The 10,342-nt window shown below is 41.7% G+C and overlaps 1 protein-coding gene across 3 annotated transcripts; it reads right to left on the bottom strand.

Moving 5' to 3' along the window:
• Positions 1-2,969: 2,969 nt before the first annotated feature.
• Positions 2,970-10,342, bottom strand: znf281b (zinc finger protein 281b). 3 transcript variants are annotated; one of them, XM_026316427.1, is made up of 7 exons: positions 10,226-10,342; positions 7,727-8,251; positions 7,404-7,517; positions 7,082-7,205; positions 6,410-6,493; positions 6,169-6,287; positions 2,970-5,780 (listed from the first exon to the last, which is right to left on the bottom strand). In XM_026316427.1, the coding sequence occupies exons 2-7, from the start codon at positions 8,177-8,179 to the stop codon at positions 4,152-4,154; spliced, it is 2,523 nt and encodes an 840-aa protein (XP_026172212.1). In that variant the 5' UTR covers positions 8,180-8,251; positions 10,226-10,342; the 3' UTR covers positions 2,970-4,151. The 3 variants fall into 3 exon arrangements, with proteins under 3 accessions (XP_026172212.1, XP_026172210.1, XP_026172211.1); XM_026316425.1 differs by having other exon boundaries at positions 6,410-6,502; XM_026316426.1 differs by lacking the exon at positions 10,226-10,342 and adding an exon at positions 9,948-10,167 and having other exon boundaries at positions 6,410-6,502.

Here is a 10,342-nt window from a genome sequence, read left to right on the forward strand (position 1 = left end):
CTTGCAGTTATGGCCGTCCTCACCCCAACCAACCAGTTGTTCCTGGCAATGATGATAATGAGTTAGAACATGGTGTTTATGATGGGTGCAGGACTGATAACAGCTTTGCAAAAGGTGGAAGTGTCATGAATTCCTATAAAATCCGTTTGCTCAAGACGTCTTCAGGAAGAGAATGCACAAAGCAAACAGGGAAAAGGCAGAAGGCTATTAATAGATATGCATATATATATAAACATTAAGCATCTTATCAAGGTGATGGACAGGTTCAGTGCTCCATGGCACAGACTCTAAAAGTCTGGGAATTTATTCAACGGGTTAATACAATTTTCCCATAAACCTCTCCCTCATTTTGTTTTGATAATGGTGTTGCAGAGCCTGTTCTGCTACTTCACATCTCCCATGGATGTGATTAGACTGAGATCTGTAAAGGGCACATCAGATACCACTTAACTCATAACGTTTTTAAAGTCCATTGCAGACTTTTAACATTTTTTCCAGCAATGCTTTTTATAATATCTGGCTCTTGGAAAGTGTACTCACACAGGACAAAAGCTGCCGATACGATCTATGGGAAAGGTAAAGAGCCAGTGGTCATGTGAAAAGTGTAACATCTGTTCAGCGTCGATGTGAAAACAAAGGAATCTTATTTACAGCGCACAACATCAGCAGCCCAGCACCAGTTACTTAGTGGAAAACAGCTCCCTCCTCTGGCAGCAGTATAGGATGACTGCTCAGTGCTAAACACATACTCACTCACAGTAGGAGCAAAGTGTAAGCCAGTGTTGGAATGTGAAACTTTCATTGCATACAATTCAAAAGTGTTGAAACCCCCAATTTCAGCATTTTATGTTTATTGTAGATCTCTTCTTCATCTGTGCCCCCCTGTCCTTCAGTCCACTGTTTAATCCCTAAATCTAAAGAGGCAGGGTGAGAGGCAGGTATCATAGCATCTGGGTCTGTGGATTTTTTTTATGAATGTCCTCAATAACTATATAGAAATTTAAGTTGATACTGCTTATTTTACAGATTTTGAAAAGTTCCTCCACTGGTCAAACATGCTGGTGGCCTATTGGCTTGGATTCACAACATGGCCAACCAGTCCTTCCTGAACAATAGAAACACTCACGGGAACCCAGAGGTGTCTTTGTGGACAGAAACCCACTAAAAACACAAAGCCTCTTGAGTTGCAGATATTTAAATTTGTTGGTGCCCAACCCACTTGGGATAATGGGGTAAGGGTTAATGGGATTTTAAGGGTGGATGTTATGTGGAGCTCTAGCATATTTCACAACCTGGCAACCTTGAACATGTTATTGATTTCCATTAATATAGCTACTAGTTACAATTTACTAAGGCTGCCTCAATAAAGTGGTACCAATATTTTAAAATGATGTCTATTCCTGGCTATCAGTTCATTCTGACTAGTACAAGCCAACAGTGTAAATCTATAAATCTAGTCAGTAAAATTACTATGTACTGTAGAGGATTTTTCAGTACTACTGAAAGACAAAACCCACAGACCATGTACTTTTTTTTGTAACAAAAGGTTTTTTATTGGCTTCTCTAATCTGTTCATCATCTCAATAACAAGTACAGCCTGGGAAATTGTATCACAAGGGGTCTAGAACAAATAAGACAAAGGAATGGGAAGGCTTCTGCTACAAAATTTGGTATTGAGGTGACAAAAAAAGCCATACAAAAATGTCTTTATCATGCATACTTGAGAAAAACTCAAAAAAAAAAAAAAAAAAAAAAAACTCAAAAAAAAAAAGGACACACATTTTTAGTGTTTTTGCACATTTTTGTAAACAATATCCTTCTAGAGATCATATCAAAACACATTATGGCATTTAACAAAAATAAGGGATATAACGAGAAAAATGAATGTTCTATGAGGCATCTAGAATGCAACACTGCTTGGCATGGATGTTTTTACAGAAAAAAAAAAATAATACATTTGCATTTTGACAACTCATTTGTTCTATAATTGTAAACACAGGCAGTGTTAAATGATTATATAATATGTCGAACCTATACTACAAATATTTCCACTACATACATGAAACACGTGTCCCTGCTTTCTTACGCTTTAGTGATATGAGGTATATTTAGGTCAATCTTATTGTCTTTTTTTTTTTTTTTTCCTCCATCTCTCATCCGCTTTTTCTCTCCTTATAAAAGCATAGTGTGTGTTTGGAGTGAAGTGGCTGGTCAGTCAGTCTTTGTTCCCTGTGATCTGAGCAGCTTCAAAGTCTCTTGGCTGTGGAGCTCACAGACATAGGAATAGGAAAAAGGGGGGGGGGGGTTTCGACTCACAGGAAATCAACTAAATTAAATATCAACCCTGGCTGCCAGGATAGAATGGCTTTAGCCACGGAAGACAAAGAAGGCCATTGTTTATTCTTGTGAGTGCAGGGCTGCATTTTGGGAAGGGAGGTGGCTATAACTTTTCTGTTTCTTAACTGTTTTACTGTAGCAGTTTCTTGAAAATGGGGTTAAATAAATGATTAAAAAAAAGAAGTGGGAACGGGGTGTAGGTCCGGTGATTACTTGCCAAAAAATATCAGCTGCTGACTTTTGTTGTGGCATACGGAGAATAAATAATAGGGGTTTTAGTATGCGTCCAACATACCCAAGGGATTAAAGTTATAAGGGTTCCAGCATGTCAGCCCATCTCTCAAAACACTTAAATACAAAGAGGTACTCTCAAAATATTGTATAACAAAATTATGGCAGATCATCTTTTTACAATATCACCCGACAAACCGTACAAAAAAACCCAAAAAACAAACAAACAAAAAAAATCCCGCCCAGCCCACCCCCTCCTCTCTTCTACCCTTAAGAAAATGCAACACAATGCCCATGGTCATACCTAGTCGACCCCGATCAAACCTCAAATAAAACAATTATCCTGCCCTCCCCTTCCTCCCACCCTCCCACCCACAATCCCTCCCTCACTCCCGACCCGTTCACAGTTTTTCTCCTTTTAAAATAATATTAATCATTAGCATAACTATAACGTATCACATGTGTAAATTGAATGGGTGGTTGGTTTCCAATGAAGATTTTTTTTTTTTTTTTTAAAAAGTGCTTGTTTGATTCTCCTGAATAAAGGAACAGCAAGGAGTGGAGTAGAAAAGTGGTGACTTCAGCAACAGCGTGGTAAAAGATCACGCACCGGTGTTCATTGCTGTAACGCGTCAAGTAGGACTTTGTTGAATCAGTGTCTTTTCTATGGGACATGAGCAGAATGAGAGGACAAGCTTCGTCATCCAACTCTGTATGCTGACAAAATAATAGTCAGTTATGATCCAACATCGTGTGTGCGTCATGGCCTAAACTCCACTACAATTCATATTACCTCGTGTACAGATGTGGCTTGCAAAAAGAGATGTGGATGTCTTCACATTGACACAACAGTACCATAATCTCCACAAAGCCACATGCAGTAGAAATCAAACGTGATCATGTATTGTGAATTGTTGTTCTGATGAGATTAAAAACAAAACAAAACAAAAAAAAAAAACACAAACAAAAAGCTTTGTAGTCTCAAAGTACACCTGTAAAAACTGTGCTAATTGCATCTCATAATACAAAGACTTATTACACAATTTTGCCTATTTTCCTGAGTTAATACGTTTCTTGTAACAGACAATATATACTTTTTTTTTTTTTTTTTTGCCATTTGAATTCTGGGCCTTTCCCTGCCACAAATGTTATTATTGAAATTATCAAACATTATTCATTATTACTTTACAATGGTATGATGATTGGTAAAACACAAGAGTCCAGAAAGGGAAAAAAAAGAAAAAAAAAAAGAAAAAAAAAAATCAAGCAAGTTTATAGCTACCCTCTAAATGTTTTAAATTGCATGTTAAATCTACGGTACGTTCATATCAAAATCACTACTCTTAAAAGTTAAGTGACTAAATACATAATAAAAACGAGAATATTTTAAAAATTGCATTTGAAGCCATGGAAGACTCTCCCTGGTCATGTTTGTATTAACATTTAATGGCAGTGTAGAAAAAAAAGAAGAAAAAAAAAAGAAAAGAAAAAAAACTTTGCTACAAGAACAAAATTAGGATGGGCACAGGGACCGTATGGACAGTAACAGAACAACCCCCTACTGAATTCATCTCTCTTGACCCTTATCTGAAACTTTGGCTTGTCGGGGTTTTTGATCCTGTACTCACTGGTTCACTGACATCAGCTAACAAACTGGTATACCCTGAGAATTCTGACACTGGAGTCCTTATTCGGTGGTCGACCTCTGCCCCAGCATCACTGCCATAGCTCAGAGGGGTCCGTCGCCCTGACTTGAACTGGGAGCCAAAGGCCTGGGCGAAGTTCTCAATCTGGTAGGTGGTTTCTTTAGGGGTGTTCAATGGGGACAGGTCTGGGTAGCTGGAGCCATTGGTTGGTGCAGTGCCCCCTCCAGCCTTGGACTGCTGCCCCTTGGAGCCTTCTGCTGAGGCAGTCAGTTCCTGGGGAGGTAGGTTGAAGGTGCCAGGGGAATGCTGCTTCTCCAACTGCTCAGTCAGCTCCTGAGATGGAGTCAGCTGCTGGTGGCTGGTAGATTCCAAGCTGAGGTGGTAGCCTGCCTGGGAGGGTGAGCCAACAAGCATGCCATAGTGGGACTTAGATGAGGATGAGGAGGAGGCTGACGAAGGGGCAGCGATAGGCAGAGGGGAGGAGACAGCAGGTGGGTAGCCACAATCCAGTGGGGATGTGGTGTACCCATGCTTGTCAGAGAACAGGGGCCCTGTGGGACTGGAACTGCTAGACAGGAGTGGGAAAGGCCCTGTTGGGCCAAGGGTAGGGAAGGGTCCACTATGGCTGGTGCGCTCCAGGGCCTGCAGGAGGAACTTAGAGTACTCACTCATCACTGCTGTTTTATCACCACCGTTGGGTGAGTCATCTTCCAGCTCAGGGGTAACAGGGGCTGCTGGTTGGAGGTCTACATGGTGTGGGTGATCTGACAGATCAAAAGTCACATCATGGTGGTGTGTCCCCTCTGGTTTATAATGGTCTAGCAGGCTTTGCAGTACCTCATCTGGAATGCCCGACTTGTCGTGCTTGAGTTCCAAAGGTGAGGAGTCCAGCATGGCCAGTGTGGGCTCAGGCCCCAGGGAACCCTGGATTACACTACTGCCCTGGGGTGCCATGTGCAGTGAACTGGCTCCATAGTCACTGTTAACTGCGTGGAGGTAGCGCCGCTTTTTCACAAACTGCATTGCATCGTCATAGTTGCTGCTGGTGGTGGGTCCCTGCTTGTTGTCCCCAGCTCCCTGTAGTAGACCCATGTTGTCAAGCCCAGAACCCTCGACATGATCCATGGTGCCAGGCTTCTGGCCCAGCAGTTTTTGTCTATCAGCATTGTCTTCCAGAGAGAGAAGGCCCTTGTCCAGAACCTTGCGGCCTGCTTTTTTAAAGACCAACTTGGGAGTACGCCCCTGCATGGAGGGGCCAGAGCCTGAGGGATGCTCCATGTTGAAGTCCTGCAAACCCAGGTCACGGGCCATCCCGGCTGAGGATGATGATGATGCTGCTGCCACTGATGCTGAGGCATTCTTCTTCCTCTTGCGCTCACCACCCTCACCAGTTTTGGACTTGGCCCTCTTACGTCCAGAGGTGGTTGAGTTTCCCTGAGTAAGTGAATAGCTGCCCTGGCCTAGCTCCGCTTCACTGAGCTCCAGCATGCTTGGGTCCAGGCCCTTCTTTATGGCTTCTCCACAAGTCCGTTTGTGCTTCAGTAACCGGTCTGTTCTTGAGAAAAACTAAAAGTGGATAGAAGGATGACAGAGAAATATCAGCTTTTCACTGCATGGACAAAAAAAAAATGTTTATTTCAGTCACACTGAATGTACTGCAGAGGTTATGTTGCTAGGTTACTTCACCACTTGATTTCATGACTGAGTATTATATACCCTGAGCTTGTCTCTTAACTAATCACACAGACAGGATTTTATGAGGTGCAGAATCAAAATTCAGAACCTCCTACTTTATGACACCTGATGATAATGCCTCTCAATAAACTAGCCACTAAAGGATCATCTGAAAGCATTAAAAGTGTATATACAGGTAACAAGAAATAATTATATATATAAAAAATATAAAATCAAACCAATGGTAAGTTACTTAGTAGATAGACTTAATGTTGCCTACTTGTTGGCAGGTATCACAGCGATATGGCTTCTCGCCACTGTGTGTCCTTTTGTGCCGCTCCATATGGTACTTCTGGATAAAGCGCATGTTACACTGGTCACAGCTAAAAGGCTTCTCTCCTGCAAAAGACCGCAGTGACATCGTTAATGTGCAACTCCAACAGATTTCAGTGTTTCAGTATTCAGTGAAGGCATTCATTCCAAAACACTTCAGAACTATCAATCCAACCGTAGAAACTCACCACTGTGGATCTTTTCATGCCGTTGGAGAAGGTACTTCTGAATGAAGCTCATGTTACACTGACTGCACCGAAAAGGCCTCTCACCTGTGCGATCAAGAGTACAACCATCCGCTCACCACATTAATTAACGCACAGCAAGCCTCACAATTGTTTTCACCATATAATCAATGGGGAAAAAAAACCTGTGGCAATTTACCAGGAATTTGGTGTATGTGTTAGATTATGTTACAACAAATTAACAAAGGCTGTTAAAAAAAAAAAAAAAAGTTGGAATTCCCAGCAAAGAGAATGACGAACATGTCCAGAAACACATGAGCAATCACTGAGTCATCCACGGCTTTGGCGACAGTCTGGTTTTAAATAAGGTCCCAGGCACTCATGGTAAAGGAGAATATGTTAGAGTGGAATATTTGGCAGAGGACAGTTTATTGGTGGTTTTGAAATTTAAGTTGTTCTGAGTATAATACGCATTGGTGTTATTATTTATTTTACATTTCCTTTATTATGCTTCTTTAAAACAGCCTCTACCATTATAGTCTGACAAATGTTATAGAGAAGACAGAAGCACACACAGCCTCCCTTAAATGTATCTGCTCTGATATGACATGTCCTGTATGTAATCAATGTAAACAATGGCGTATTTGGTGAAAGTGAGCAGCGAACATCTCTCACCTGTGTGTATGAGCACGTGCCTACGCAAGTGGTAGGAACTGCGGAAGGCAGCATTACAGTGCTCACAGATATGTGGTTTTGAGTTGGGGGAGAGGCAGCCTCCGTCGGCATCCAGCATCATGGCCTACATGGAGAAAACCGTTACTAAAGGTAGAATTCTGTTGACCTTTTAACATCACTTAAACACAGTTCAAACTAAAATAACAACTACAAGCATTGTAGACATTAGACCATTCTTTATGTATGCCAATATTTTTCAGCCAAACAGCACATATTTTTCTGCTGTAATCAATGAACGGAGCAAACCAGATAATTGATTAACCTTTGAAGCGTCGCTGCGTTTCCTTCGGGCTTTGCCTCCCTGCCCATCCCCATTGCTCCGCCGTCCTCTTCTACCTGAGGACTCTTTTGGCTCTTTACCCGGTCTTCCGGGAATCTAAGGACAAAAATTACAGTAAGTATACCACTGTGTAAAGATGACAGGTATGGAATGTAAAAGTAAAAAAGGTTCAATTAAAAAAACCTGTGCATTAATATTAATGCCAAAACAGTAAGGGGGAAACTAAGCAGAAGCAAAGACAACCTAGAAGAAAAGTGTTTTGCGTTAAACAAGTTGAAACAATATTTACAACAACCGCTTCTCACCGGTTCTCCAAGAGAGCGAACATTGCTGAGGCTGAGGTCATGCAGGAGCATGTTCTGATGATTCTGGTGGTGGTTGCCAAAAGACATGTCCGGCATGTCAGTGCCACTTTTCCCCGCGCCCCCTCCAGCACAGTTCACCCCTACTCCTCCACCCGTACCATACAGGGGCATACGGTAATCCAGCTCACTTAGCCGCTCCTGCTTAATGCCCATGCTGTGGAGGAAGCCCCCTGTGTTTCCAGCAGTGGTGCCCTGATGTTCTGGGGGGGAGTCACGTTCTTTCTTCAGGATCATCTCCTGGGGAAGCTCACCCATAACAGACTGGGAGGCCAGCCGTGTAAAGCTGGTGACAGGAGGTAGGTGGCTGAACATAAGCATACCTGGTGCATAATTGGGGTCCATGACACCGTTGCGCAAAAACTCATTGGCTAGTTTGTCTTGGATAATACTCATGGTGGTAGATTTGCTTTGTGAAGGGAAGAAGGAGGGCAAAAAATCTAAAGAGGAATGCAGGAGGAGAACATCCTAAAGGAGAGGGCAAATAAAAAAAGACCATTAAACAGGCTATTGATGATGAATACATAAGTATAGAACTGTAACTGCCATGTCTTTATTATAACTGATGACTTGCTGCACTGATTATCCCACTGCACTACTTAGCCACATTGTTACTCAATCTGTAAATTCATTTTGTAAAAAAAGAAAAGTATACATTTTTTTTATTTCACTGCACCTTACTTTATTTGATCTATGCTGCTTATTTAGGACACTTAATATATGTTACATGTTACTCGTCATGTCTGTGCTCTATGTATGCACCATCTCACCAAAAGAAATTTCTTATAATCTGAACCCCACCACATTTACCTAACTGGGTATAACATCTGAAAACCTTAATGAAAACTTACAAACCTAGTCAAGAGAAACATGGTAAATCAAATGTAATGAATGGAAACTAGAACAGATCACCTACTTTTGATAAATACGAGATATATATTGTAAAATTTTATTTTAATGACAATTGATAAATGCAGCTGATGTGTGCTTAGCTTGCTAGTTGGTTAAGGTCAAATACAAAATCGTGTTAAAATTCTGCAAAGGAACAAACATTAAGGATAAATATCAGTGATCTGCTGTATGAGGGTTTAATAAAGTATGAACTGTGAAGCTATATGAAACATGTTTCAGCACTAAGATGTTCTATACAAAAAAAGTTCCCTGTGTAATAATTAATCCAAGGCTGGTATTGTTCTCCTTGAGACATTTAGAACCACATGTGACTTGGATCGTGGCCAAAATAAAATCAGTGTTGTAGCTTGATGCCTTTGGATCCCTATTGTTTTACACATTAACGCATGCCACTGACTAAACCACTGACCGTGTTTGGTTAATAAAACCCGACGTGAACGCAAAGGCTGAGGGGATCGGTTGCAGTATTGGCCATTTGATCGGTTCACTACACCTCCCCAAAAACAAACGACATTTAGGTCAAATCCAGCGACTCATTCAAGTGATTTCAGTCGGCTGGCTAACAGTTAAGTGCTACGTGCGTCGAAACGACTCCAGAATGACTGGAGTGGGAATTTATTGTTTAGTCTAGACCAGGCGACCATTTGGCTACTTGACACTGAATCCAACAGAAAGCGGATGAGCTTTTGTGATGCATAACAGTTAGCCAGCTAGTTAGCATAGTTAGCTAGTCACAATGAAACACAATCAACGGATCTTTACGTCTTCAATCAAAACAATCGACTAAACCGTCCCACAAACAAACCACGATGACCCATTCAAATAAAGCCACATCAACACTCGGTATGTGCTCTGAAACAACCCATGTTTATAGTCGATCATATCCAATTTGATCCGCTATAACCAACGTAACGTTTAGCCTAATACATTTTGTTGCTACCAAGCTAGCTAACGCTAAAACTGAATCCACGATTTCAAACTATTAATGAATTTGGTGAGTATTTAAACGGCCAAAGCAGAGCAGAGCACCCTAACACCAAACTGCATAAACTCTTTTAAGAAAAGAATATACAATAACACTGGCTAAGGTGAAAACGGGAGGTAATTTTGCGTTAAAGTCAGGTCAGCGGCACGAACGGCTCATTCTCCAATTACCAAGCTTTGATGACGCCCGTGAAATTAAATCTGTCTGGCTGCCGCTTTATTTATCGATGGCTAACTTTAGCTGTAATTACAATCGCATAATGCTTACCGGTATATTTAACTAGCCCAGCATTCCTTGGAACTAAATAAAACAGCCCACGCTTCGAGGCAGCTGTGTTTATAACAATCAACCTGCCACGAGCTAGCTCATTAGCTGCTAGCTGCCCCGACGGAAAACCCGCATTACGGCCCATGCAACAGAAACAATGATGCTGGGTCTCTGTGCATCTCCCGTCCGCGTCGAGCCCCAGACAATCGGGTCGCGTAAAACCTCAGCAAAGACAAAGCATTAGCCACGAATAAAAGGCTATTTAGCTTCCCACTTACCTACACATGACCACAGCTGGTTTCAAACGTGCCTATATTCTCTCCGTAGTCACCGCTTTGGGGTTTTATCGCCAAAACATTGTTCTCCGGCGGCTGCTGCTTTCTTCCATCTTGTCC

This window comes from Mastacembelus armatus, chromosome 19 (genome assembly GCF_900324485.2).
Source record: "Mastacembelus armatus chromosome 19, fMasArm1.2, whole genome shotgun sequence".
NCBI lineage: Eukaryota > Metazoa > Chordata > Actinopteri > Synbranchiformes > Mastacembelidae > Mastacembelus > Mastacembelus armatus.

What these genes read in the sequence shown, in the direction of transcription:
- znf281b (XM_026316425.1), bottom strand. Translation starts at nt 8,179, where the DNA reads ATGAGTATTATCCAAGACAAACTAGCCAATGAGTTTTTGCGCAACGGT. An exon ending in TTCGCTCTCTTGGAGAACCG is followed by an intron (nt 7,518 to 7,726) that starts GTGAGAAGCGGT and finishes TTTTGTCCTTAG; the next exon opens with ATTCCCGGAAGACCGGGTAA. An exon ending in GCACGTGCTCATACACACAG is followed by an intron (nt 6,503 to 7,081) that starts GTGAGAGATGTT and finishes GTTGTACTCTTG; the next exon opens with ATCGCACAGGTGAGAGGCCT.